General features: G+C 53.9%; 4 protein-coding genes across 6 annotated transcripts in view; 1 reads left to right on the top strand and 3 right to left on the bottom strand.

The window, feature by feature from the left end:
- The window catches only part of LOC125345114 (serine/threonine-protein kinase OSR1), a 31858-nt gene extending 25355 nt beyond the window's left edge, over window positions 1-6503 (bottom strand). Inside the window, exon 1 of the mRNA XM_048337355.1 lies at window positions 6130-6503. Within this exon, the coding sequence (XP_048193312.1) occupies window positions 6130-6199 (70 nt within the window). The 5' untranslated portion in view covers window positions 6200-6503. The remainder of the gene's footprint in view (window positions 1-6129) is intronic.
- A 4827-nt stretch (window positions 6504-11330) lies between these two features.
- Window positions 11331-14955, bottom strand: LOC125345116 (myeloid differentiation primary response protein MyD88). 3 transcript variants are annotated; one of them, XM_048337358.1, is made up of 6 exons: window positions 14441-14955; window positions 14072-14206; window positions 12780-12960; window positions 12566-12657; window positions 11849-12044; window positions 11706-11717 (listed from the first exon to the last, which is right to left on the bottom strand). In XM_048337358.1, exons 1-5 carry the CDS (start codon window positions 14892-14894, stop codon window positions 11890-11892), a joined length of 1017 nt encoding a protein of 338 aa, XP_048193315.1. In that variant the 5' UTR covers window positions 14895-14955; the 3' UTR covers window positions 11706-11717; window positions 11849-11889. The 3 variants fall into 3 exon arrangements, with proteins under 3 accessions (XP_048193314.1, XP_048193316.1, XP_048193315.1); XM_048337357.1 differs by having other exon boundaries at window positions 11331-12044; XM_048337359.1 differs by lacking the exon at window positions 14441-14955 and adding an exon at window positions 14297-14318 and having other exon boundaries at window positions 11331-12044.
- Window positions 14956-16569: 1614 nt separating this feature from the next.
- LOC125345115 (3-ketoacyl-CoA thiolase B, peroxisomal-like) lies at window positions 16570-25810 on the top strand. The gene is made up of 12 exons (XM_048337356.1): window positions 16570-16805; window positions 17025-17118; window positions 18880-18937; window positions 20210-20289; window positions 20710-20752; window positions 22771-22869; window positions 23094-23174; window positions 23706-23896; window positions 23992-24171; window positions 24788-24843; window positions 24929-25074; window positions 25467-25810. The coding sequence occupies exons 1-12, from the start codon at window positions 16617-16619 to the stop codon at window positions 25540-25542; spliced, it is 1293 nt and encodes a 430-aa protein (XP_048193313.1). The 5' UTR covers window positions 16570-16616; the 3' UTR covers window positions 25543-25810.
- A 137-nt stretch (window positions 25811-25947) lies between these two features.
- Window positions 25948-27023, bottom strand: part of LOC125345117 (deleted in lung and esophageal cancer protein 1-like) — a 28336-nt gene continuing 27260 nt past the window's right edge. Inside the window, exons 35-37 of the mRNA XM_048337360.1 lie at window positions 26788-26941; window positions 26289-26412; window positions 25948-26197 (exon numbers count right to left, since the gene is read on the bottom strand). Coding sequence (XP_048193317.1) covers window positions 26077-26197; window positions 26289-26412; window positions 26788-26941 — 399 coding nt within the window. The 3' untranslated portion in view covers window positions 25948-26076. The remainder of the gene's footprint in view (window positions 26198-26288; window positions 26413-26787; window positions 26942-27023) is intronic.

The raw sequence follows: 27023 nt of genomic DNA, 5'->3' as shown, positions 1-27023 counted from the left end.
GCGGGAAGAAGCCAGGGACAGTGTTCAGGCCCTGAGTCCAAGGCCCAGGACTGGCCAAAAAAAAAACAAACATCTTGTCTAGACCCAGGACCAGTGCCAGGAATCCTAGCGACTCAGGAGAGAGAGTGAGATCTGAGGGTCTGTGGTTCGAAGCCAACATGAGCAGAAAACTTGGTGAGACTCTTATGTCCCATTCACCAGTAAAAAGCTGGAAGTAGAGGTATGGCTCAAGTGGTAGAGCGCCTACATTGAGCAGAAAGCAAAGAGTGCCAGGCTCTGAGTTCACATTCTAGTAGTGGTACAAAAAATAAAAATGAAAAAAGAAATATAGCTCAGTCTCGACACATTGCCTCATTACTCCCAACATTCACAAAGCAATGTATGTCAAATAATGTAACAAAGGAAACAATGTAACAAGGTAAGACCATTGTTGGCCTGGAAGCTAGAACTCCACAATGTTTCAATACCTCTTCAAATGAAATTGAAGTTAACCAATTGCTGGGTCAAATGAAGTTATTGGCTTTTAGTGCCATATTTAAATTCCAATTCTAATCTGAGAGCTAGCTGAGCCTTCTCCTCCCGCAGAGAGATTTGTAATCCTACACAGGAAGCTGAGATCTGAGGATCAAAATTAGAAGCCATTGGGGCACTGGAGCAGATAAAGCACCTGAGACTTTTATCCCCAATTAACCACCTAAAAAGCCCAAGTGGAGCTGCAGCTCAAGCGGCAGAGTGCTAGTCTTGAGGCTAAAGAGCTAAGGGACAGCACCCAAGCCCCACAAGTGACAAAAAAAAAAGATGAATTCCATGTAATGTTCATCCATCCAGTGATACTATTCTTTGGGCTGGGAATGTGGCTTGGCAGTGCAGTGCTTGGCTAACAGGCATGAAGCTCCGGGTTTGATTTCTCAGTACCACATACACAGAAAAAGCCGGAAGTGACGCAGTGGCTCAAGTGGTAAGAGTGCTAGCCTTGAGTAAAAGGAGCTCAGGGACAGTGCCCAAGCCCTGAATTCAAGCCCTACACACACACACACACACACACACACACACACACACACACACACACACACACACACACACAGACAGAGACACACAGACACACCCACACATACATACACACACACAAACATAAAATTTAAAAAAAAAATGCCAGGTTATGACTCACCTGGCTTTAGCAAAAGCAACTCACTGGGTCAGGGTTTTATGTGTGAATGTTCAAGCCCCAGGCCTAAGGCTAGAACTCAGGAGCTCCCGGTGTTGATTGGCTCTCGCACTTGAGCCATGCCTCCACTGCCAGCTTTTGGTTGGCTAGTTGGAGGTGAGTCCCTGGGACTTTTCTGCCTGGGGTCATTTCAAATTGCTATCTGTAGATCTTGGCTTTCTGACCAGCCAGTGTCCAACATGACTCAAAAGTTTCACTCTCCTTTTCCCTATTTTGTTTTAAATAACGTTTTTCTACAGTAAAAAGTTTTGTCTCCTGGAATTCCCTTACAACTGATGAAATGACAACAATCCAGACTGTGCCACAAAAGCAGAAGTCATCGAATAAAGCCCACCTGGGAGAGTCTCTGGAAAGGGGATGCAACTCAGCTTTGCCAAGAATCTGATACAAAAGAAGACCGAGAGAGAGACAGAGACAGCAGACAGAAACTAACTGAATGAATGAATGAATGAATAAAATAGGGAACACAACATTGAAGATAGAGAAGGACCAACTATCTTACAACTTGTCAGATGCCAATGGCGCACGCCTGTCATCCTAGCTACTTAGAAGGCTGAGATCTGGAGGACTGTGGTTCAAAGTCAGCTGGGGCAGGAAAGTCTATGAGACTCTGACCTCCAATGAACCACCAGAAAACCAAAGTGGAGCTGTAGCTCAAAGTGGTAGAGGCCCTGAGTTTAAGCCCCATGATTGACAAAAATAAATAATTAAGCAAATAGACAAATAGGGAAAAAGTATCTTCTCAGACCATTGTATTTGTTTCCAAATGTGATCCTTATTTGATATAACCCTATGAAACAATTGGTCTAATGTCTGCCTCAATGACAATGTTACCTAAGAGGAGTCTTCTAATCATAGGAGAAATAAACTATTGGTCATCATTCTATTAATAGAGCATGAAGTGCTTCACATTTCTGTTGGGGCTAGAAGTGAGCCTCTAGCTGAGACTAGAGGAAGCTTTATTTACACAGCACAACTTTAAACATGAAAACGTGTAGCTAGTGGGGTGCGGTTTCTCATGCCTCCTCTCAGCCTAGCTACTCAGGAGGCTGAGAGCTGAGGATCATAGCTCAGAAGCCGCCATGGGGAAATGAATCCAAGACATTTGTATCTCCAAATGACCAGCAAAAAGCTGGAAAGGGAGGCATGGTTCAAGTGGTAGAGCACCAGCCTTGAGAGAAAATGCTAAGCAAGAGTGTGAGGCCCTGAGTTCAAGCCACCCACCCACCCACCCACCCCACCCACACACACACCATAATCATGATAAACTAAGCTAGTGAAAATAAATTAATAAAGTAAAAGCAGAGGATTGCAAAGTAGAGACTAAAGCTAGTAGGCTGCCTTTGCTAAAGCTATGCCAATCACACCACCTTTTGGGGAGAGGGAGTGGGGGGGAAGCTTCATTGGAAGTTTTTATGCTTTTTCTAAACCCAATCAACAGTCAATATTTATAGCAACGTTTCAAGACAAGACAATGAAAGCCACCATGCAAAGCAGCCCTTCCATGCCAGACTGGTTCTCATCTCTGCCATCATACCATAGAACTGGCAGTTCCCTGGTGGAGAGACAGCAGGGCCTTGTAGAAGTGCCCTATACCACAGCTAAGATTAAAATCCTTACATAGAAAAAAAAAATCCTTACATCAAGCAAAAGAGAAAGGGAAAAAAAAGCAGCCATGTTCCAATAAGAAGTAAAAATCAGCTTTGTTCTCTCTCTCTCTCTCTCTCTAAGCTGGTAGTGGCAAAACTGACACTCTACCACTTAAGCCACACACAACTGCACTTCCATTTTTTTTAGTGGTTAACTGGAGGTAAGAGAAACCACAATCCCCAGATCTCAGCTTCCTGAGTAGCTAGGATTAGAGGCACCATCCACCCACCCCCAGCTCCAAATATTTAATTTTTACAAGATTTCTAATTGTGACTGGGAATGTGGCTTAGTGGTAGAGTGCTTGCCTAGCATGCATGAAGCCCTGGGTTGGATTCCTAAGTACCACATACACAGAAAAAGCCGGAAGTGGTGCTGTAGCTCAAGTGGTAGAGTGCTAGCCTTGAGCAAAAGCAGCTCAGGGACAGCGCCCAGGCCCTGAGGGGTGGGGAGGTGGGGGGGAGGGAGAATCTCAGGGATAGCGGCCTCAAGTCCCTTAACTGACTCCTCAACAAAACATAAGCACAATCAAAGGAAACCAACTCAAATAACTACAGGCTATATGATGACACTTACATGACATGTTGTGAAAGATCTGATCTACAGAGACAGAAAGCAGATTTTATGGGGGGAGGGGGTGAAGTCGCCCAGGGCAAGGGGTGAGAAAAGGGAGTTGCTACAAACAAGTGTGAGGCATCATTTTGGAATGATGGAAATGTTCTAAAACTGGCCTGTGGTGATGACTGAACAACGTTGTCCATTCACTAAACAAACAAACAAAAAAAATCACTGAGGCTGGGAAGGTGGCTTAGGGGTAGAATGTTTGCCTAGCATGCTTAAGAACCTGGGTTCAATCCCTTGGTACCACAAAAAACAAAAACAGATTTCTAGAAACAAAAATGAGATTTGTGGCCAAGCACCAGTGTCACAAGCCTCTAAGCTTCGCTGTTCATGAGGCTGAGGATCATCGAAGCCAGCCAGGGCAGGAAAGTCTGTGAGACATTTATCTTCAGTTCACCAACAAAAAGCCAGAAATGGAGCTGTGGCTCAAGTGGTAGAACATCAGCCTTGAGTGGAAAGAGCTAAGTGACAGTGTCCAGGCCCTGAGTTCAAGCCCCAGTACCAGCATCGAAAGTAAACACACACATACAACAAAACAACTCTGGGGGCAAGATGGTGGTTAAAGTAGACAATTCTTTTCTTCTTCCAATACACAAGAATGTCAGCTGCCGGCTGTGTTTAGCTAAATCCACCTTTTTTTTTTTATTTTTAATGTCTAGGGTCACTGAGTTACTGTCCAGCCAATACTCCCATCATTCCCTGCCCTCGGGCTCCCCTCAATCACTGCCCTTCAGAATTCCAACCGTGTTTGTACAAGTTTTTGCTTTCTGCCGATTGGTATTCCTGGACTCCCTTCAAATCCACACACCGTGCACAGAGCAGCCACACCTATGGGATCATGTCACATCCCTCCCTGACTGGAACCCTCCGATGACACACTTGAAAGAAAATTCCAAGCTCTTTACCAAGACTAACTGTGGCGCTGCCTCAGATCTCCATCCACACAAACACACATCAAGCTCTTTGCCTTCCCCAGGGCTTTTGCCTTTCCTTATTCCTCTGTGTGTGTGTGGGGGGGGGGGGGGATTTTTCCTGGTGGTGGTTCACGCCTATCATCCTAACTACTCAGGAAACTGAGATGTGAAGATCATGGTTCAAAGTCAGCCTCAGCCGAGAAGGTTTGTGAAACTCCAATCTCCAATTAACCAGCAAAATAAATAAATAAATAAAAATTCTGGCAGTGGCAGAGGGCCAACCTTCCCTGAGTTAAAGCCCCTATATCAGCACAAACATAAAAGAAAAAAAAAAAAACTTCCCCAGGCTCTTAAATAAAACTCTTTTCTCATTTTTCAGTGCTCAACTTAATATCAGTAAAATGATTTTCCTTGAAATCCTCCTCAGTCTTCAGGTTTGCCCTATTTTAGTTTCTTCCTTCCACCAGCCCAAACCACATCCTTTTAATCCTGGACTTTACTTTGAGGCAGTACTTGGGGCTTGCACTCTGGGCATGAGCACTATTTCTGTAATGTTATCACTCAAGTCTGATGTTCTACTACTTGAGCCACACCTCCACTTCCAGCTTTTTAGTAATTCATTAGAGAGCAGAGATCCATGGACTTTTAGCCCAGGCTGGCTTCAAACCATGATCCTTGGGATCTCAGCTCTCTGGAGTAGCTGGGATTACAGGCATGTGCCACTGGGCCCCTGGCTACTTAATAACTGCCCAGCCTCCCTGAGAGTTTTCAAAGGACCTTCCAGGCTCAGGGTGGTGGTAACCTACAGCTCCCTTGGCTCTGCCATGTCTGCACCCCCTTTGCTTGGTTGGGGTCACTTCAGGGGTTCTCTGCATGGGTGCTCAAAGAAACTGAAAAGCACTCTGCCCACCCGCATTTCACTCATGAACCCATTTTGCACAACACCCTTGCCCTGCACCTTACACTTTCTTCTATAGGCCATTGATCACACTCATAATCCCCCCACCCATAGGCCCCGTGGATCACAGATTTCCCCTGCACCCACACTTTTCTTTATAGGACATGTCTGTCGCTCCTGTGTGTTTGATCACCTATCAAACAACCCTCGCAAAAGGCCTGCAACTTATCGCAGATCTCACTCCATTTCATCCATAACCCAGGTTGTTACTCCTGTTCTATCAACACCCACCCCGCCCCCTCCACCCACGGGTCCCAATGGACCACAGCGCCCCCCCCCCCCATTCCATCTATAGCCCACTTCGCGAACTGTCACTGGCAAAAGGCTTGGCCTCGCCCAAGCTTAAAGACTTTTCTCTCTAGACCACGTTGGTCTGGTCACTCGTGGCGCGATCACCAAGCAGGCAGGCAGGTCCCACAAACTTCCACTCAGAGGGAAGAGAGGGTCCCCTCGACTCGCCCCCCCACCCAACCCCAAGGGGGAGGGGCTTCGAGAGAGCCCTCCCCCCAAGAAGCAGCACGGGGTCACCCCCAGGATCGGGGTCCCCTCCACCCCCTCGCCCCGCCCCCCACAGCTCCCCCACCCGGGGGGGAGGGGCTTCAAGAGCACCCTAAAGAAAAAAGCATGGGGTCGCCCCGAGACGCCCCTTTCTCCCCAGCTCCTCTCCGGATGCGGGGAGGGGAGGGGATCCCCGTCCCCGCCTCCCGCGGTCCCTCCCCCCACGCCGTACCCTCATTTCCCCCCGGGTCCTCCCCTTAGCTCACCGATCACCTCCTGCAGTTCGTAGTCGTCCCGGTTGATGGACCAGGGCAGGGGGGCCGAGTCCTCGGTCATGACGGCCGCCGGAGGTGTCCCTCAAGCCGCGCGTCTTCCCGGCGCCAACCGCCTCGGGCCGCACCGCACCGCGCCGCGCCGGGCCGGGCCGGACCGGGCCGGGGGAGCCGCGGGGTCACCGCGCCGGCGGAGCGGCGGGCCTGGCCTGCGAAGCCTCCTCGTCCCGCGCCTCCGCTCTTCTCCTTCCCACTCAAGCCTGGACTCCCGAGCGCAGGCTGCCCGTGGCTCCCAGCCGCCGCCGCCAAGCAGATTCACCTCAGGCCCGGCCCCTCGGCCGCCGTCCCGCCCTCTCCGCCCCGAGCCCTCGGCGCACAGCGCCCAACTTTCCCTGCTCTCCCACCACCTGCCGGCCGCACGCAGCGCGCTGACGTCACCGCGCCGGAAGGGCGGACACGCCCCCTCGCCGGGAGGCCCTTCGGGTCGCCATCTTAGGTGTGGCTGGATACACGGCCAGCGGGTAAGCCGTCCTCTCGCGGACGGAGGGGGTAAGATGGGAGGTGGAAGAGAAGTAGCTCTTAGGAAGAAGTTCCTCTCGAGTGTTTCTGAGCGTCAGAGCAAAGCCAGCAGCCTCCCGCGCGGAGGAGTTTCCGCCACACTAAACATGGCGGCACGCTCGTGATTGGGCGGGAGGGGCGGGACCGCTCGGTAACCGCTGGGGCTCCTCCCCACTGCGGCCTCTGGCGTCGCTGTCATTGGTCAGGCTTCAGGTGGGGCGTGACGGGTCATAGGCGGGCGCGGACGTCAATCAGGAGTTACTCCCGGGCTCCTTTAACCTTCCGCCCTGTGGTGACGTCACGGCGTGAAGCGTCACTCCCCGGAGACGTGCGGACCCAGAGCCGAGGGGGTGTGGAGCAGCCTGTGGAGGGGAGACGGGGAACCACCGCCAACCAGGGTCAGGATGGGGGGGGAAGGGGGAGCAGGTGGTGGATTGAAGGGATAAGGGGCTGACCGGAAGTCGCCCGCGTGACGTCATCGGCGCCGAGACGGAAGTGCTCCACAGCGCCCTCCCCAGGACTGGGGCGCCTTCCGCCAGGCGCAGCTTCGGCTCCAGAGGTCGGATGAAAGCCCCCGAGAGTGGAGGAGTTCGGGGTGTGTGTTTGGCGACCTCGAAAACGGGAAGGATACACACTATGGCAGCCACAGCCTTGCTGTAGAAGTTGGTTTCAGCCATGAGTGTATCAGGTGCCTACATATATATATATTTGTAATTATACTTGTAATATATATAAGACATGTAGTAACATAATAATAATGTCATATACAATATACAATTATATGTAAATTCCCACAGAGAAGACTGGGAATATAAATAACAACACATAAAACAAATGTATAATAATATATCTTTTTTGGCTGTCATGGGGCTCGAATATATAATTATATATAACATATTTGTATATATATTCCCACAGAGAAGACAGGGAATATATCTAATAATGGATAGACTGGCACTATATAATAAATAATAAGCATTAATACATATATAATTATATATAACATACAGATATAAGTTCCCACAGAGAAGACGGAATATATAATGCAGACTGAACATATGTTAGTTATAAATAATAAACAATAATATACTATTACATACACATATTACATATATAGTATGTATAATATAATAATATAAGTAATAAACGGTAATATTACATGTTATATAATATATGACAAGCTTATATATGTGTATACTCATATATACATATAAATTCCCACAGAGAAGACTGGGAATATACATAATAGATAATAAACAATAATATTACATATATTTAATTGTAAATGACATGCATTTATATATATATATATATTCCTACAGAGAAGACAGAATATGTACAGTAACATATAGGGGTTGGGAATGTGGCTTAGTGGTAGAGTGCTTGCCTAGCATGCATGAAGTCCTGGATTCAATTCCTCTACACATATACAGAAAAAGCCAGAAATGGTGCTGTGGCTCAAGTAGTAGAGTACTAGCCTTGAGCAACAGAAGCTCAGGGACAGTGCCCAGGCCCTGAGTTCAAGCCCCAGGGCTGGCAAAAAAATTAAATTTAATTTAAAAATGTGTATATATATATATAATATAGAAAGAGCAATTGGGAATATATAGCAATAAGTAATAATATTCATATATAATTATACATATGTATGTAAATTCCCATAGAGATGGGAGACATCTCAAGAGATGAGAGACATCTCATGTGTAGAATGACATCTTCATTGCCATGCCTTAGAGATAAAACCTGGGATTGTTGGGCAGAGTAAAGACCATGGGTAGACTTTTAGATATTGCCTTTCACTCTCTGGAAATTATGTGCATAACCTGGAGTCTGTGACTGACACATGTATGTCCTTTAACTAATGAGGAAGGCTGAGATCTGGAGAATCATGATTTAAAGTCAGCCCAGGCAGGAAAATCTGTGAGAGTCTTACTCCCCAATGAACCACCAAAAAGCCAGAAATGGAGCTGTGACCCAAAGTGGTAGAACACTAGCCTTGAGTGAAAAAGTTCAGCAACAGTGCCCAGGCCCCGAGTTCAAGCCGCAGTACCTACACACAAGAAGGAGGAGGAGGAGGAGAAAGAGGGAGAGCTTTGGGTGTGAGGTCTTTGGAAATGAGTTTGATTATTGACTACCAAAAAAGAACCAACTGTGCCCAGAATACACTTGTACATGTATCCAAGAACACCAAGATCTATTATTTTGTTTTTTTGGTTTTTTTTTGGCCAGTCCTGGGGCTTGGACTCAGGGCCTGAGCACTGTTCCCTGGCTTCTTTTTGCTCAAGGCTAGCACTCTGCCACTGGAGCCACAGCGCCACTTCTGGCCATTTTTTTTTATATATGTGGTGGTGGGGAATTGAACCCAGGGCCTCATGTATACGAGGCAAGCACTCTTGCCACTAGGCCATATCCCCAGCCCCCAAGATCTATTATTTTATAATGGTTAAGTAAAGAAACCACACAAATTAAATGTAAAAAGAGCTCTAAAATGTAGGACGGGTGAGCTAGGCTCATACTTGTCATCCTAGCTACTCAGGAGCTTGACATCTGAGAATCACAGTTCAAAGCCATCCTGGACTGGAAAGTCCATGAGACTCTTTATCTCCAACCAACTACTAAGAAGCCGGAAATGATGTTGTGGCTCAACCAAGTGGTAGAGTGCCAGTCTTGAGCACAAAAGCTCCTGGACAAGTGCCTAGGCTCTGAGTTCAAGCCCCAGGAGTGACACCAAATTTAAAAAAAAAAAATGAGATGGAATGAGTCAAGAAGAGGTTTGAGCTCAGAGAAGAAAAAGTTCTGAGGGCTCACACACCTGTCAGCCAGCTGTCGTTTCCCTTGGTTTTTTGTTTTGGTTTCCTGAAAATGAAATGTTGGGCTTGCTTGTTCACTTCCCTAATCTGCAAGGTGCACGAATTTAACCCAGCACTTTCTCAGCACAGGGCTCTAATAGTTCCTTCTGCCTAGACACAAGGAAGAGCCATGGTGCACTCCAAGTGAACCCTGATGATTCTATCTGCCCCAAGCTACCTTATCATTCTACATCAATTATTCTGCTTTTTAAACATTTTTTCCTTACACACACCCTGGTGGCATGACTATGGCTTGAACTCAGGACTTGGCCACTGTCCCTTAGCTGTTTTACTCAAAGCTGGTGCTCTACCTCTTGAGCCACAGCACCATTTCAGGCATTATTTGTGCTGGTTAATAGGAAATTCGAATTGCACTGATTTGTCTGCCCAGATTGGCTTCAAATCTGGAACATCATATCTCAGTCTCCTGAGTAGCATGGATTACAGGTGTCCCATAAACCTGTAATGCTTTTTGCCCTTACTGGGGCTTGAACTCTGGGCCTGGTGCTCCTTTCTTGGCTTTTTCACTCAATCGTGATGCCCTCCCACTTGAGCCACACATCTGCTTCCAAGTCTCCTCACTTACAATAATTGTCCTCGATACTTTCTTGGCATAAGTTGAAGCAGTGCACTGCAGGCATTGGTGGTTAGGCTCAGGAAGCTGACCAGGTTTGGGAAGATGACCAGGTTCAGTCTTGTAAAGACAGGGACATTCCAGGAGCCCAGAGTCTCTCCTTCCACTTGGCACACATTTCCTTTGTCTTTTTTTTTTTTTTTCCATTTGTCAAATTGCCCCCTCACAACATCTGGGTTGTGGTGGCTCACGCCTGTCATCCTAGCTGAGATCTGAGGATCACAGTTCAAAGCCAGCCTGGGGCAGGAAAGTCGTGAGAGACTCATCTCCAACAAACCACTCAAAAAACCAGAAGTGGAACTGTGGTTCCAGCGGTAGAACACTAGCCTTGAGCAAAAGCAGCTCAGGGACAGAGCCCAGCCCAGGTCCTGAGTCCCACAACCAACCAGTTTTTGTTTTTTTTTTAAAGATGCTTTTGCTGGATCCTGTGAACTAGCTAAAAATCTCCCCCACCCCTGTTGTATCTGTACCCTTTGATCTGATCTGTTCTCTGCCATAGTCCTTTTGCAATCGCCTTGTTTCTGGGAGGAAACTTGGGGAGGGGGGACTGGTGTCTAAAAACTAGATTCTAGGCACAAGTTGTGACTCAAGGAATAAGTAGGATGGATCTGGGGAGCAGGCTCCTAAGCCAGATCTGACAGCAGCGTCACCCAGGTATCTAGAAAGTTCTGCCAGTTCCATAAACCAAGCCATCCACAGTGCCAGGCTGTCCTACCTGGCCAGTGGTGTCCCATCTTACCATTTCCAATTCCTTAGTGCACGTGCGCACGCACACACACATACACACACACAAAATAGAACAGCCTTTATTATAAACCTAGGATTTAGAAAATTGATATGCAGTTCTCAGATCTCATGGATGTCATCATGAAGCATATAAAATGGATGTAAAAAAAGACATATTCCAAATTGCTTTAAAATACCCAATATACAAAGGAGGGAGGGAAGGGGAGAGAGGGAGGGAGAAAGGAAGAAGAGGAAGGGAAGGGTAGGGAAAGGAAGGAAGGAGAGAGGGAGGAAGGAGGGGGAAAGAGAGGAAAAGGAGAGGGGAGGCAAGGAAGGAGGGAGGGAGGAGGGAGGGGCGGATGGAAAAGGGAAGGGAAGGGAGGAAAGAAGGAAGGAACAAAAGGATGGAAAAGGAGGGAAGAGAGGAAGGGAGGGAAGGAAGGCCAGAGGAAGGAGGGAAAGAAGCTGTTGGGGCTCACTCTGTGTGTGAGTGGTGGCACAAGGAGAAAGCTTTTCTCCTGACATTGCCAGGGAGAGACCATGGCCGCTCAGATAGAATGGACACACTCAGGGCCCAGGCCCCTTTCTACATTGGGTCTGACCGTGCAGTACTCATTATCCCCTGGACATCCCCAATTGCTCAGATCTGTCCGTAGATCAGGGGTCAGAGGCTGGCAGGGGTCTGTATGCCAACAAGAGGAGGAGCTTGGCGGGCCAGGCTTAGGGAGGGATCCACCCCGAGGATGAGAGCGAGGGGGCCTAGGTTCCTCCTACATACACCCTCTGAACCCCAAAATGGTCTCTCCAGGGCACCCCTGAGACAGTTCCTGCTGTGATCGCACAGAGCTCCACTCTGATTTTCCCTCCTTGCTCCTCGGGTGCAGCTTGGAGCTGCCAGGTCTCAGAGAAATAAAAGGTGAAGGGGAGTAAGGCACATTTAGGGCACCCCTATGGTTCAGGCCCTCCTCCATGGTCCAGATGCCCCCATTAAGGCAAGGACAAGGCCTTGGCCAGGCGGGTCCAGAACCAGGACTTGGTGCATGGGTTGGTGTAGTCACAGACGGTGATGAAGCGGAGGATGCTGGGGAACTCCTTCTTCATGGGCTTGTACTTGATGGGGATCAGACGTTTCTGATGTGCACCTACGGGCAGGGGAGAAGGAAGCCACCATCAGACCCCTGCCTGGACACAGGCAGCCCTAGAACCCAATGGGAGGGGGGCAGAACTCGCCCTCCAGCAGCTCAGCCTCTGTGGCACGTGCTTACATAAAGAGACACACAAGTGTGCTTATTCTCACATGGCCAAAGACCTCCAGCATCCACGCTGGGCACTGGTGGCTTGCACCTGTCATCCTAGCTACTCAGGAGGCTGAGATCTGGAGGATCGTGGTTCAAAGCTAGCCTGGGCAGGAAAGTCTGTGAGACTATCTCCTATACACTACTTAGAAAAAGCCAGAAGTGGTGCTGTGGCCCAAAGTGGTAGAGCACTAACCTTGAGCACAGAGAGGCTCAGAGACAGCACTTAGGCTCTGCGTTCAAGCCCAGGAGGGACAAAAAGATCAAGTAAAGTAAAATAGAGGAAGGCATCTTGGGACAGTTGGGGGTGGGGGGGAGGGAACTAACCGGATCTACTGTTCTCTAGCCTGAGGTAGGCTTCAGTTTACCTGGAGAGAGGCTGAGTGCAAATTTTGTCTGGAAGTCACACTCCTTGCTCTGTAGGTAATCATCTGAGACCACCACCACCATCCGGCGGCATCTGGAAGGAAGCAGGCACTGTGGTGACTTCATTTAGTGTAGGCACAGCCTCCTTGAGGGCTTAACACATCAGGGAGCTTCACACACCTGTCCACCCCACCCACCCCAACCCCCCCAGGTAACCTCTTCTCGATGAGTTCACTGGCGATGGACCAGACACAAGTGCCGGGAAGCACATCGCGGTCTGACACGCACAACTTCAGCCGGTGGTCGGTCTGCTCCAGCTGCCGGATCATCTCCTGCACAAACTGGAGGTCATTGGGGCAGTAGCAGATGAAGGCATCGAAACACTCTGGTGTTTGTCCTGGGCGGAAGGGCGCAAGGTGGGGAATGGTGAGACCTCTGCACAATGTGGGCACCCATGGTTCACGCCAGTCATCCCACCTACATGGGATGCTGAGATGTGAGGATCAAGGTTCAAAGCCAGCCGGGGCAGGAAAGTCCTTGAGACTCTCTCCATCTCCAATGAATCACCAGAAAACCAGAAGTGGCGCTGTGGCTCAAGTGGGTAGAGTATTGCTAGCCTCCAGCATAAAAGCTTAAGGGACAGTGCCCAGGCCCTGAGTTCAAGCCCCACCACCAGTGGGAGAGTGGGGGATAACTCCACAGAAATGTGAGGATGATGATACCAACTAGAACTCAGGGCCTGGGCGCTCTCCCTGAGCCTCTTTTGTGCTCAAGGCAAGCACTCTACCACTTGAACCACAGCCACCACTTCCAGCTTTTTCTGGGGGTTCACTGGTGATAAGTCTTATGAGCTTTCCAGCTTGGGCTGGCTTTGAACTGCAATCCTCAGATCTCAGCCTCCTGAGTAGCTAAGGATAACAGACATGAACCATGGGCACCAAGTGTGTGTGTACACTAGGACTTGAACTCATGTGCTGGGTACTTTCCCCTTGCTTATTTATTTATTTACTTTGCCATTCCTGGGGCTTGAACTCAACTCGGGGCCTGAGCACTGTCCCTGAGCTTCTTTTTGCCCAAGGCTAACACACTCTACCACGTGAGCCCACAGCGCCACTCCAAGGCTGCTTCTTCTGTGTATGTGGTGCTGCTTTAGGAATCAAACCCAGGGCTTCCTACAAGCACTCTACCACTAAGCCACAGCCCCAACCAGCTTATTATTGTTGATTATTGTTATTGGGCAAGTCTGGCACTCCGCCACTTTGGAACCCACACCTCCACTTCTGGCTTTTTGGTGGCTCACTGGCCACAGAGTCTCAAGGGCTTTTCTGCCCAGGTTGGCTTCAAAATCCTGAGTGGCTGGGGAAGGCTCACAAGGGTGAGCCCCCTCTCCCCCAGCATAGGCTCCCATCAGTCTGGGGAAACTGAGGTTCCCCCATCATGAAAGTTGGCTTTGCCAAGCTCTCTTCCCCGGACCCTCCTAGCATGGGGATCCTCCCCACAGCGCTCACCCAGCGGGTCGTCCAGGGTGGTGATGCCCGTCAGCTCCTCAGTCCTGGGGACGCTGCTGTCCACCCGAGCCACCTGCAAGGGCTTCTCAGTCTCCAGCTGCTGTTGCTTCCGAATGTACTTGTTGCAGTCCTCCACTGCCGGGGAAGGAGGCAGTGGCTGGCTACCCCCCAGGGTCCATCTCCCCACCCAGGTTCCCCCCAGTCCGGGGGTCCTGTCCCACTCACTAACGCCCGGCCCCAGCTCCAGCAGCACCGTCCTCCCGGCCCAGCCTGGCCAGCAGGCGGCCCACTGCAGTGTGGCTGGCCACCCCTGGGGGGGAGGGTCCATCTCCCCACCGGGGTCCTCGGGGGTCTCCCGGGCCCACTCACCCACGCCCGGCCCCAGCTCCTGCAGCACGTCCTCCCGGCCCAGCTTGGCCAGCAGCCTCAGCAGGCAGCCCACCGAGGCCCCGGGCCGGACCTGCCAGGCATCCAGCAGGGCGGCGGTGGGGTTGGGCCGCGTCTCCAGCTGCCGGATCTCCAGGTACTCGAAGTCCATCTCCTCGGCCAGCGCCGTCCAGTCGGCGGCCACGGGCGTGCGCGGGTTCAGGTGCAGGGCCAGGCGGCGGCGCACGCTCACGTTCAGGGCGGCCAGGGGCAGGGCAGCCTGGGCCGGAGTCAGCGCGGGGCCCTGGCACAGCGACGGCGACGACGGGGCGGGGGGCTGGCTCAGCGCGGGGTCCGGGGCTGGGGTCAGCGCGGGCGAGGCCGCGGTCGGGGCCGACGCCCGCGCCCTCGTCAGACCCCGGGACACAAACCCCGCGCCCGGGTCTCCGGCGGCCATGGCGCCTCGCCGCGGTGCCCACCCGCGGGTCTCCCCGGGCTTCCTGCTTCCTCGCCAGGCACCCGGCGCCGGCCACGCCCCCTCTCGCTTTCCGCGCGGGAGGAGGAGGTGGAGGCGGCTCCGCCCCAAAGGCCGTGAGCGGCCCGGCCTGGCCCAGGGAGAAGCACCTCAGCAGGCCACGCCTTAAGTGGGGATCACCCAGCTATGAGAGTCATATCCGGATGTGGGAGCCCAGAAAGGCCTTTTCATGCCTTCAAAAAAGAGGATCTGAGCCCCTGGGCTGCTGCTCACACCTGACACCCGGCTGCTCAGGAGGCTGAGATCTGGAGGATCACGGTTCAAAGCCAGCCCAGGCAGGAAAGTCCATGTGACTCTCACCTCCAACAAAGCATCTGAATATTGGAAGTAGAGTCGTGTGGCTCGAAGTGGTAGAGTGCCAGCCTTTGAGCAGAAGAGCTCAGGAACAGCGCCCAGGCCCTGAGTTCAACCCCCATGATTGACAATAAAAAACACACAAACAAAAGGATCTAGTGTAGGGGTTCAGGAATGGAGGGAAGGCGAGGTGGGTTATAGCAACCACCCTTGATCTTCAGGAGCTTGATGGGGTTCAAGGTGTCTCATTCGTGTGTGTGTGTGTTTGCGTATCTGTGAGCTGGTTCTGGGGTTTGAACTCAGGGCCTGGGCTCTGGCTCTGACCCTCTCTGTGTTCAAGGCTGGTGCTCTGCCACTCGGGCCACAGCACCACTTCACCCTTTTCCGAGTTTATTGGAGTAAGACTCTCACAGACTTTCCTGCTGGGGTGGCATTGAGCAGCGATCTTCAGATGTCAGCCTCCTAAACAACTGGGATGACAGGTGCGAGCCCTGGGTGTCTTTGTGAAGACCCATTGTTTGTGCTACTCAGAGGCTGCATATTGCTTTGCCCTGGGACAGACAGACTGACCCTGTTAAAATATTGAGGTCCTCAGGTTTGAGAACCAGCGGAGCCTGGGGCCAACTAGGTGGGAGGGAACAGCATGTGGGGGAGGGCAGAGAGGGGGGGGAAATCCACTTATCACAGCAAAAGCAAGGGATGTGATCTTAGGAAATCCGGCCCACTCATTGGCAAGGGGACCCCCCACCCCCCCCAGGGCGGGAGATCCAAACTTTGGGGGGCAGGGAGTGACATGGTCCATAAAGAAATGTGCTCCTGGCCTGACTTCTGTACGCCCTCTCTGTACAATCGAAAAATAATAAATAAAAATTTAAGAAAAAGAATGAAAAACTCTGAGACTTCGCCCTTACCCCTCCCTCCACCCACCCCCACCCCCACCCCCCTGTTAAGGATGACTCCGAAAGTTGGGGTTACCAGTCAGCATTCTGGGCGGGGATCCAGGCAAATTCACCCGTGGATCAGCGCCCCCAGGCGGAGCCCTGAAGCCGGACTTTGGAGTGTGTAGCGGCCGGAGGAGGGGGGCGTGGCCTCGGGCAGCTCCTCCTTCTGATTGGCAGGAGGCGGTGAGAGGGCGGGTGGGGTCTCGGGGGTAATCATCGCCTCGTTCTGATTGGTTGCCTTCGTCGAGAGGGGCGTGGTCTCGGGCAAGCCAGCGCCTCCTCCGGATTGGTTGCCGTCGAGGAGTGGGTGGGCACCTTCGGGCCGCGGCGGTTGTGCGCACGCTCGGGCGAGGGTTTATTATTTCCGGGCCCCAGAAGTGGGGCGCAGGAGAAGTTGGGGGCGTCGTCCATGGAGCCCAAGGCGGCCATGTGGAGGCTCCAGGTGGTGATGGGACATCTGTCCCGCCGACCCGACTCGGCTCCCGCGCCGCAGGCCGCGCCGTGCCGCGGGGTCTCCGCGCAGGCCGCGGCCGGGGACGTGGTGGTGGTGCACGGCCGGCGCACGGCCATCGGCAAGGCGGGCCGCGGGGGCTTCAAGGTGCGGGGCCCCGGGGTGGGGCGAGGGGACCCCGGGGCCGGGCGGAGGCCCCAATCGAGGTCTGCCCGGGTTCCTCTCCTCCCCCGAGGAAGGCCTGGGGGAGACGGACCCCCAGGTTAGGGTGGCTCGGGTTGGTTTTTTCTTTTTATTTGAGGGGTGCAGATGAGAGCGGGGTTCACCTCTTTTCTGTGTCCCTCCCCCCTACCCCACCCCCGGCAGGACACCACCCCCGACGAGCTCCTGTCGGCCGCCATGACCGCCGTGCTCCAGGATGTGAACCTGAAGCCGGAGCAGCTGGGAGACATTTCCGTGGGTGAGGCGTCCCCCTGAACCCCGATCCCGTCCCCCACCCACTCCCAAGTGCAGTGTCAGTGCCTCCCAATGTCCAGTCTGGACCCCAGGCCCCAAGCCTGACCCAGCCCGCAACTCTTCATTGCCCGCCCCCCCGGAAAAACAGGAGAGCCCCGCGGTGGGCTTTCTGAATCCGAGGGCGCAGGACGCTCTGGGGTCAGGAGAAAGAGTGTGTGTGTGTGTGTGTGTTTGTGTGTGTGTGTGTTTGTGTGCACCAGTACCAGGGCTTGAACTCCTCAGGGCCAGGACTCTTGTCACTTAGCTTTACTATCTTCCAAGGTTGGTGGTGCTCTACCCCCTGAGCCACACCTCTACCTTCTGATCTTTTGCTGATGAACTGGAGGTGAGAGTTCTCATGGACTGTTCCTTCCCCAGGCTGGCTTGGAAACCTCCATCCTCAGCTCTCAGCCTCCTGGGCAGCTAGGATGATAGGCGTGAGTCCAGCAGGAGGCACAAGAGATGCCTTGTCATTCACATGGATTGACATCCTGTTTAGGCCAGGGTGGAAGAAGGGAGACAAGACACAGAAAAAGGGCTGGGAATGTGGCCTAGTGGTAGAGTGCTTGCCTCACATACATGAAGCCCTGGGTTCGATTCCCCAGCACCACATATATAGAAAACGGCCAGAAGTGGCGCTGTGGCTCAAGTGGCAGAGTGCTAGCCTTGAGCACAAAGAAGCCAGGAACAGTGCTCAGGCCCTGAGTTCAAGCCCCAGGACTGGCAAAAAAAAAAAAAAAAAAAACACAGAAAAAGCCATCTAGCCTAGCCTTCTCATGATCACATGAAGAAACTGACGCCCAGAGAATTTGCCCCACAACCAGGACAGGAATTCAGCCTTTACCTTCAGTCCACCACTGTGTCCCATCCTGCATTGCTTCCCTTGAAATATGAGCTGGCTGCATGCCAGTGACTCAGGCCTGTAATCTTAGCTACTCAGGAGGCCGAGATCTAAGGATTGTGATTCAAAGCTAGCACGGGCAAGGAAAGTCCATGAAACTCTTTTCTACCAGAAAACCAAAGTGGCACTCAAGTGGTGGAACACTAACCTTGAGCTGAAGAGCTCAGGGACAGAGACAGTGCCCAGCCCAGAGTTCAAGCCCTGTGACCAACAGAAAAAAGAGAAAGAAAGAAATATAACAGGCTGGTCGCTGGAGGCTCATACCTGTCATCTTAGCTACTCAGGGGGCTGAAATCTGAGGACTGAGGTTGAAAGCCAGCCTGGAAAGGCAAAAAAAAAAAAAAATCGATAAGACTCTTTATTTCTAATTAAACACCAAAGTAGCACTGTGGCTCAAGTGGTACAGTGTCAGCCTTGGGCACAAAAGCTCAAGGAAGTGCTTGGGACCTGTGTGTGGGGGGGGTATACACACACACACACACACACATACACACACACGCGCGCGCGCGCACATCTCATTCCCCTCATCCTTGGCTCAGGTCTGTTGGCTGTCCTGTTCTGTGCTGTGTTCTCATGTTATCTTAAGGACAGGCCACCTGCCCTGTATGCATTTTGGGGGGCGGGGGTAGCAAAGTGTAGGGGTAACTGTAACCGAAACTCTCCTACCCCAGGGCTTATGTGTGTGATCAAGACAGGTTGTTGTGTGGGGCTGGCTCCCCACATTCCTAGAGAATGATCTGGAATATCTCTGTCTGCTGTTCACATCTGTAACTTCAATGTTCAGAGCACTTCTGTAGCACTGAATAAGGCTTTCTTTGTTCATAGGTAACGTGCTTCAACCTGGAGCCGGGGCTATAATGGCCAGGATTGCTCAGTTTCTGAGGTAATCTTGCCTACTTCTCCCTCTGAATTGGCCACTGTCATTTTTGAGCAGATTCCAGCCCCCCGAAAACCCAGAATGAGATGGCTGGGGGTTCGCACCTGTCATCCTAGCTACTCAAGAGGCTGAGATCTTGAGGATCATGGTTCAAAGCCAGCCTGGGCAGGAAAGTCCATGTGACTCTTATCTCCCAACAAATCACAGAAAAAGCCACGAGTGGCGCTGTGGCTTAAGCGGTAGAGCACCAGCCTTGAGCAAAAAGGAGCTCAGGGAGAACACTCAGACCAAGAGTTCAAGCTTCAGGATTGGGGGGAAGAAAAGGGGGAGGGGGTGAGTTCATGGAGGAATCGTAGTGGGAGGCAGATATCAAAGCAATCAAAACAATCCTTGGGATCGTGTTCTATGGACCCAACCTTTCCCCTTCATTAGAAGGGTAGGGAGAGTTACTGGGCCCTGAGCCAAAACACACAGGGCTGGGAGACTGGAGGAGAGGTTGACAGTCACGTGACTGTACACAATGCTAGCTTGGCTGTCTACGCCACGACTGGGTAGCCTCTGCTCCCATGTCAGATAAATAACCAGACACACATGCTGATCAGCCACCAGCCTTGGGGGTGGGTTGAGCAGGCCGCATACCCAGACCCTCAGCAGGAGTTTAGGGTTGGGGCAAAACCCAGGGCAAATGCACCCTGACAAACATGGCATTCAGTACCTGTGTGCCAAGATGGAGAATGAGTGGATTCTCCTTCCTTTTCCTCCCTCTCTCCTTTCTTTTACTTCCTTCCTTCATTTCTTTCTCTCTCTTCTTTTCTTCCTCCTTCCTTTTTTTTTTTCCTGGCTGGTCCTAGAGCTTGAACTCTGAACTCCGCATCTAGGTGTTGTCCCTGAGCTCTTTTGTTCAAGGCTGGTGCGCTACCACTTCTACCACTTGGAGACATCTATGGCGCCACTTCCGGTTTTCTGGTGGTTCATTGGAGATAAGAGTCTCACAGACTTTCCTGCCCGGGGTTGGCTTTGAAACTCGATCCTCTAGATCTCAGCCTTCCCAGTAGCAAGGATGACAGGCATGAGCTACGGTACCCAGCTCTGAAGACTGTGATGTTGCTTTGGGATGGCATCGTCTCCTAGGACTAATGGCGGCGCACCATGTTTGGGAGCCCCCCCCCCAAACCTATGGGATCTAAGGACAAAGCCCCCGCACAGCTCTTTGTCCAGATGGGGGCAGGGAGGGAAGGAAGGGCAGAGATGACAAGGCCATCCCTTCTTCTGTCCCAGCGGCATCCCTGAGACCGTGCCTCTGTCCACCGTCAACAGACAGTGCTCCTCAGGCCTGCAGGCCTTGGCTAACATCGCAGGTAAGACCCTGACCCTGCAGGGCTGGCTCAGCGATTTGCCGTCTGTTGGGCCAACAAGAAGCATTATTGATCATTTGTTTGTTCCTTTTGTCAGTCCTGGGGCTTGAACTCAGGGCCTGGGCACTGTCCCTGAGCTTTTGCTCAAGGCTAGTGCTTTACCACTTGAGCCACAGCACCACATGCAGCTTTTTCTGTGTACATGGTGCTGAGGAATCGAACCCAGGGCCTCATGCATGCTAGGCTAGCACTCCTAAGCCACCTTCCCAGCCCCCAGAAAGCAAAGTGAAGAAGACCTTGCAGGCAATTCCTGGGTCCGGCTTCCACGGGCCCCACCTAGACGACAGGTGGGGGGAGGGGCTCCACGGCTGGCACGACAGACCCACCGAGGCCCCGGAGGGTCACGGAACACTTTTGTTGCAGGTGGCATCAGAAATGGGTCTTATGACATTGGCATGGCCTGTGGGTAAGAATTCCTTCCAGTCGGGAGCTTATTAACCACCTGCGATCATCAAACTAATTTTCCTCCTCCTCCATTCTAATGGATGATGATTTGGGGGTTCTCCCCGAGCCCCGCCTCCCCCTGCTTGAGGCAGCTGCTGGGGAGTGGGCGCCCACAAATCCCTCCACTCCCGGGGGGGCTCAGCAATGACTCAGCATTGTTGGGAAGGGCACCTTGACCTCAAAGCTTTGTTTCCTGGGAAGGTTGACAACATTGGTTTCTTCAGTGATTTTTTAAATTTTATTTCTTTGGTTGTGGGGCTTGAACTCAGGGCTCAGGCTGTCCCTGAGCTTCTTTTGCTCAAGGCTAGCGCCTTACCACTTTGAGCCACAGCGCAAACTTCCAGTTTTCTGGTGATTCCTTGGAGATAGGAGTCTCATGGACTTTTCCTGCCTGGGCTGGCTTTGAACCGCAACCCTCCACATCTCAGCCTCCTGAGTAGCTGGGATGACAGGCGGGAGCCACTGTTGGCTGATGGCCAGCCGAGGTTTTTTTTCAGGAAGTACCGCTGGCCTCTGGCCCATTGTGGCTGACAAGACCAGGGCTCTTCTGACCTGTGTCTTAGTAGGAAGACAGCCAAAGTCTACACAGAGGGGGTTGTCTGAGCCTCGTTGTCCCTCGGGTTCTCTTCTCCCTGGGGAAAGCATTGTAGGTGCCGAGAGGAAGAGTTGGAACCTTCCATGAGTTTTCCAAGGCTTTGACTTTAAGGCATGATGCTAGGAGATACATCACAAGGTTCCTGGCTCTCATCCATCTTCCTAGCTACCCAGGAGGCTGAGATCTGAGGATCTTAGTGTGAGGCCAGGGCAAGCAGGAACATCTGGAAGAGTGATCCCCAATAAACTACCGTGGCTCAAGTGATCTGAGCCTTGCGAGAAAGCGAAGAGACAGATTCCAGTCCCTGAGTTCAAGCCCCAGCATTTAAACAATAGAAATAAAAAGGAAAAAGCGTCCCTGGGCGTCAATAATCCTGAAATCACAGCTTGATGGCGCCTAAGAGCTTGACATGTCTCTTTGCCCGGAGCGTCTGTTTGGAATTGAGTCTGGAGGCCAGAGGCCCTCAGGGGGCAAGGGTCACAGTCCCAACCTTTGCCTACTCGGCTGTCCCCACAGATGGATTAAGTGGGTGACTACCACAGATCACCCTTGGGGCCCGGCTTCTATGACACCCCGTTGAGAAGGGTATTGTTGCCTGAAAAACAGTTCCATCTAGTGATTTGGGTATCCACACACTCAGTGAAGCCCATGTATGTGGTAATCCTTGCCTATCCAGGGGCTGGAATTCAGGGCCCGGGAGCTGTCGCTTGGATTTTTCATTCCAGGCTAGTAGGGTTCTACCACTTGAACCATGCTGCCGAATCTGGCTTTTTTACTAGTTCCTTGGAAATCAGAGTCTCCTACTTGCTTCCTGCCTGGGTGGGCCTTAAGCTACACCCCTCAGATTGTGGCTGAGCGGCTAAGATGACAAGCGTGAACTCCCAGGGCCAGGCCCTTGAGGCCCTAGGCTCCGCCCCCCTGTACTGGACACCACCATCTCCTCATCCCTGCAGGTCAGGGCCCCCTTGTCTGCGATCTGGGCTCACTGTGTCCATGTAGATGATCTGTCTCTTCTCCCTCAAACTGGGCAAGGCGTGTGCCCTGTGCCCTGTTCAGGGGCCCTACCAGGCTTTCCTCTAGACAGTTGCCAATTGGCTGGTATAGCAGTTGGCCCCACCCCCAGAAACCCACACAATGTCCTAATTGGTCCTGGATGTAGGGAGAGGCCTGTGTCCTGATTGGTCCTGGACACAGGGAGAGGCGGGGCTCGGGCCTGGCTAGGACACAGACCTGCCATGCCGTGCCCTGTCTCTGCCTTGTAGCCGACCCTCTGCTCATCCTGAGGGGCTCCCTGGCTGTTTGCCGGCCCTGGCCACACATGGGGCGGTGCCTGGCTTGAGGGGCAGCATCCTGGTTGGGCTCAGGTTCTTCCTTTTGCTTCTCAGGGTGGAGTCCATGTCCATGTCTGAGCGAGGGAATCCTGGCAATATTAGTTCCCGCCTGGTGGACAATGAGAAGGCCAGAGACTGCCTCATCCCGATGGGGTGAGTACCAGGCGGAGCTTCCTTTAGAAGCTTCCAGAACCCCTCATCTCCCCATAGAAAAGCACTAGTTCCCCACACCCTTGTCACCTCCCGAGGCTTCACGCTGTCCCCATGGCTCAGATCAGACTTGGGGACGCGGGAGGTGCAGGCTGAGGCCGGCAGCTGGGCCCGGTCCCTGACCACCTCACACCTCACGCCCGCCTGGGGCGCTGCTTTGCTTCCAGAATCACCTCGGAGAACGTGGCTGAACGGTTTGGCATCTCGAGGGAGAAGCAGGATGCCTTCGCGCTGGCCTCCCAGCTTAAGTGAGAGCTGAGGGGGTCGGGGATGGGGACAGGGATGGCTCTGTTGTGCTGTGTAGGATTTTCCACCAGTACGGGGACGGACTTGAACTCAGGGTCTTTGCTCTGGCTTGGCTTTTCCACTCCAAGGCCGGTGCTTTACAGCATGGACCACGCGTCCACTTCCAGCTTTTTTCTGGTTCCTCACGGATTTTCTTGACCCGATCTTAAGATCTCAGCCTCCCGAGGGGCTGGGGTTACAGGCGTGTGCCACCAGTCCTGGGCCGCCTTCTCTCCTTTGAGGTTTGGATCAGTCAGGAGCAGGAATTGTGGGGCTCACAGCCCTGGTGGTCCAGGAAGGCGTCAGGTTGGGGGGGCCCCCTCCGGATTCACAAGGGCAGGTGGGGGGTCCCAGGCCTCTCCCACAGCTGCTCTGTCCCCACCCCCAACTGGCCTGCCTTTCTCTGGAAGCCATGGTGTGCAGGCTTCTGGTAGTGGGGAAGGTAGGTGGGTGGGCGGAGTCGGCCTGACGGTGTCTGTCCATGGTGCTGACAGGGCGGCCAGAGCCCAAAGCCAGGGCCGCTTCCGCGCTGAGATCGTGCCCGTGACCACCACCGTCCTAGACGCCAAGGGCACCCCCAAAACCATCACCGTGTCTGAAGATGAGGGCATCCGCCCCAACACCACGCTGGAGGGCCTGGCCAAGCTGAAGCCGGCCTTCAAGGACAAAGGTTCCACCACGGCCGGTGAGCCGGGGCGGGCCTGGCTGGGTTGGGCCTAGCTGCCCTCCCTCCCCCCTACCACCTCCTCACCTCCCCCTTGCCCCTCCCCCCCCCCCCAGGAAATTCCAGCCAGGTGAGCGACGGGGCAGCGGCCGTGCTGCTGGCCCGCAGGTCCAAGGCGGAGGAACTGGGCCTCCCCATCCTCGGCGTCCTGAGGTCGTTCGCGGTGGTCGGGGTGCCCCCCGACATCATGGGCGTGGGACCCGCCTACGCCATCCCCGCGGCTCTGCAGAAAGCAGGTGAGACGGCTGCGCCCCGGCCTGGCCCCGGCTCCCCTCCGGGGCGGCCCTACGGGTGCTGCCTGGTGAGGTGCACGCTACGCGTGGGGCCTCCTCACCCACCCTCTGGACCCCTAGGGCCCTGGGCCTGTGCTGGGGCAGAGCCTGGGGGGCACCCCGAGTCCTGTCCACAATCCTCCCACCCCCCCCTTTCTTTTTTTTGGTGCTAATCCTGGGCCTTGAACTCAGGGCCTGAGCGTTGTCCCTGAGCGTTCTTGTTCAAGGCTGGTGTTCAACCAGTTGAGCCACAGTTGCATTTCTGGCTTTTTTTCTTTTTGCTGGTTCCTTGGAGGTCAGGGTCTCACAGATTTTCCTACCCTGGTGGGCCTCGAACTGTGATCCTCAGACCTCAGCCTCCTGAGTCGCTGGGATTACAGGTGTGAGCCACAGTGCCCGGCCACTTCTTCCATTTGGTGTTTAACTGGAGATAAGGGCCTCACAGAGTTTCCTACTCTTCCGGGCACTGAGCCCGTGACCCTCGGATCCTAGCCCCCTGAGTAGCCGGGATTACAGGTGTGAGCCACGGCGCCCAGCCCCATCCTTCATTTTGAGCTCAGGGTCTCTCCCTTGCGTGCAGGGCTGACGGTGAATGACGTGGACATCTTTGAGATCAACGAGGCCTTCGCCAGCCAGGTGAGCCTCTCTGTCCCTTGTGTGAGGCCCTGGGCGCTCGCCGGCCTGTGGGGCAGCAGCCTCCATCCGCTGTGGTTCCTTGCAGGCCCTGTACTGCGTGGAGAAGCTGGGGATTCCCCCTGAGAAGGTGAACCCCTTGGGGGGCGCCGTGGCTCTGGGCCATCCTTTGGGCTGCACCGGGGCGCGCCAGGTGGTCACGCTGCTGAACGAGCTGAAGCGCCGTGGGAAGAGGTGAGGCTGTCCCCGAAGTGGAATCTCAAGGGCCAAAGCCCACTGTTCCCTTAACCGGGGAGAGGAGGCCAGGGCCCCATCCTCCCCAAGCGCCTAGCCATGGCCTGCAGGGGGCGCCCGTCACCCAGCCATGGCCTGCAGGGGGCGCCCGCCACCCAGCCATGGCCTGCAGGGGGCGCCCGTCACCCAGCCATGGCCTGCAGGGGGCGCCCGTCACCCAGCCATGGCCTGCAGGGGGCGCCCGTCACCCAGCCATAGCCTGCAGGGGGCGCCCGCCACCCAGGCTGTGCCAGGAGGCGGGTGGGGTCCCCAGTCCTGTACCCCGACAGTGATGGGGAGCTGGGTGGGGGGGGGCCAGGCCTGGGCCCCGCTGACACCGAGGCCTCCCCCAGGGCCTACGGCGTGGTGTCCATGTGCATTGGGACCGGCATGGGGGCCGCAGCTGTCTTCGAGTACCCCGGAAACTGAGGCCCTGCCGACTACAGGAACGATCCACGGAGCCCGTCCTCTTCGGGTGGGGCTGGGGAAATGGAAGCACTTAATCTAATTGGGAAAATGTGAAGGCAGGTGGCCCGGTCCACAAGGGGGGGGTCGCGTCTGGGGTGGTCCCCACCAGGCTTTGTCCATCGGGGCACACGTCAGTGTGGGGGAGCCCAGGGGCCAGGGTGTGGTGGGGGAACAACAGGCACCCGGATGAAGGCCGCCCTGATGGAATAAATGTTCTAGATCATCCCGACGGCCCTGCTTTGTGGTTATTAATTTATTTTGTGAGAGCCATGGGTTTTTCTTGTAGTCTTTGTCTCTGCTCTTTCTTCTGTGGGCGCCATTTTCTTTGTGGCATATCCGGGGACCTCAGAGGCAGAGCCTGGGCCGGGATCCCTCATCCTTGACATGAAATCCGTCTCCATTCCCAGACTGGACTAAGTCCCTCCACCCTCTGCCCAGCCGGCCTGGGCCTCACCCCAGGGCTGTGTCCCTCCCCGCAGCAGGGCAAGACCCAGGTCAGAATGGGGGTGCCATGTATTTCTCATCATACGATCCCTGGCCCCGCAGTCTCAGGGTGCAGGCTTTCTCTCCCAGCAAGCCATCCACCACCAGGGTGGACTCGTACAGCTCACTGTCCCTGGTGGGGGAAAAGAGGGGGGTCACAGGAGTCGGGGCCACAGCCCCAGGCCCCACGGACAGCGCCCAGACAGGCCCCAATTGGCTGTTACCTGGCAGTGAAAAACACCTGCAGGGTGACAGAGGTTGGGGGTGCGTTGACAGGCCTGGCTTCCAGCCGCCCACTGCTGGGAGAGACTGCAAACACCTCTGCCTCCTTCCTAGCTTCCTTCTGCCCTGCAGGTGGGGACAGGAGGGCAACAATGGGCCAAGCCACTCCTCCATGTGTGTCCCACGAGATAGATTTTTTTCCCCCCCAGTTGGTTGTGGGTCTTGAACTCAGGGCCTGGACACTGTCCCTGAGCTGTTTCACTCAAGGCTAGCGCTCTACCACTTGAGCCACAGCACCACTTCCGGTTTCCTGGTGGTTCATGGGAGATGAGAGTCTCATGGACTCTCCTGCCTGGGCTGGCTTTGAACCACGACCCTCCAGATCTCAGCCTCCTGAGTAGCTGGGATGACAGGCGTGAGCCACCAGCACCCAGGATCACCAAGGGAGTCAGGGTCCAGAGTCCTTTGCAGGCAGGCAGGGCCCCCCCATCACCCACGCACCCATCATCACGGCCCAGTAGCTGGGGCAGGCGCTGCGGTTCAGCAGGTGGAACTCGCGCTCCCTTCGCTGGTTCACGAAGCAGGTGCCGAAGTCCACCCAGCTGGTGGACAGCTGGAGTTCAGGCACGGCCACCGTCGCCCGCAGGGGCACCATCTACGGGGGACATGGCCTTAGCGATGTCTCGCTGTGGTGCCACGCATGGACTTTCCTGCCTGGGCTGGCTTTGAACCGCGAT

Source organism: Perognathus longimembris, unplaced genomic scaffold (genome assembly GCF_023159225.1).
Source record: "Perognathus longimembris pacificus isolate PPM17 unplaced genomic scaffold, ASM2315922v1 HiC_scaffold_5318, whole genome shotgun sequence".
Taxonomy (NCBI): Eukaryota; Metazoa; Chordata; class Mammalia; order Rodentia; family Heteromyidae; genus Perognathus; species Perognathus longimembris.
Note: the sequence above shows the minus strand (reverse complement) of the source record. Positions and strands in the feature narration are given on the sequence as shown.

Excerpts from the sequence above, each read along its gene's own strand:
- LOC125345115 (XM_048337356.1), top strand. The coding sequence starts at position 16,617 with ATGGAGCCCAAGGCGGCCATGTGGAGGCTCCAGGTGGTGATGGGACAT. Across the intron at positions 20,753-22,770 it reads GACATTGGCATGGCCTGTGG|GGTGGAGTCCATGTCCATGT; the intron begins GTAAGAATTCCT and ends TTTGCTTCTCAG. Across the intron at positions 23,175-23,705 it reads GCGCTGGCCTCCCAGCTTAA|GGCGGCCAGAGCCCAAAGCC; the intron begins GTGAGAGCTGAG and ends TGGTGCTGACAG.
- LOC125345116 (XM_048337357.1), bottom strand. The coding sequence starts at position 14,894 with ATGGCCGCCGGAGACCCGGGCGCGGGGTTTGTGTCCCGGGGTCTGACG. Across the intron at positions 14,207-14,440 it reads GGAGCTGGGGCCGGGCGTGG|TGGAGGACTGCAACAAGTAC; the intron begins GTGAGTGGGCCC and ends CTTCCCCGGCAG. Across the intron at positions 12,961-14,071 it reads CACCCTGGACGACCCGCTGG|GACAAACACCAGAGTGTTTC; the intron begins GTGAGCGCTGTG and ends CCTTCCGCCCAG.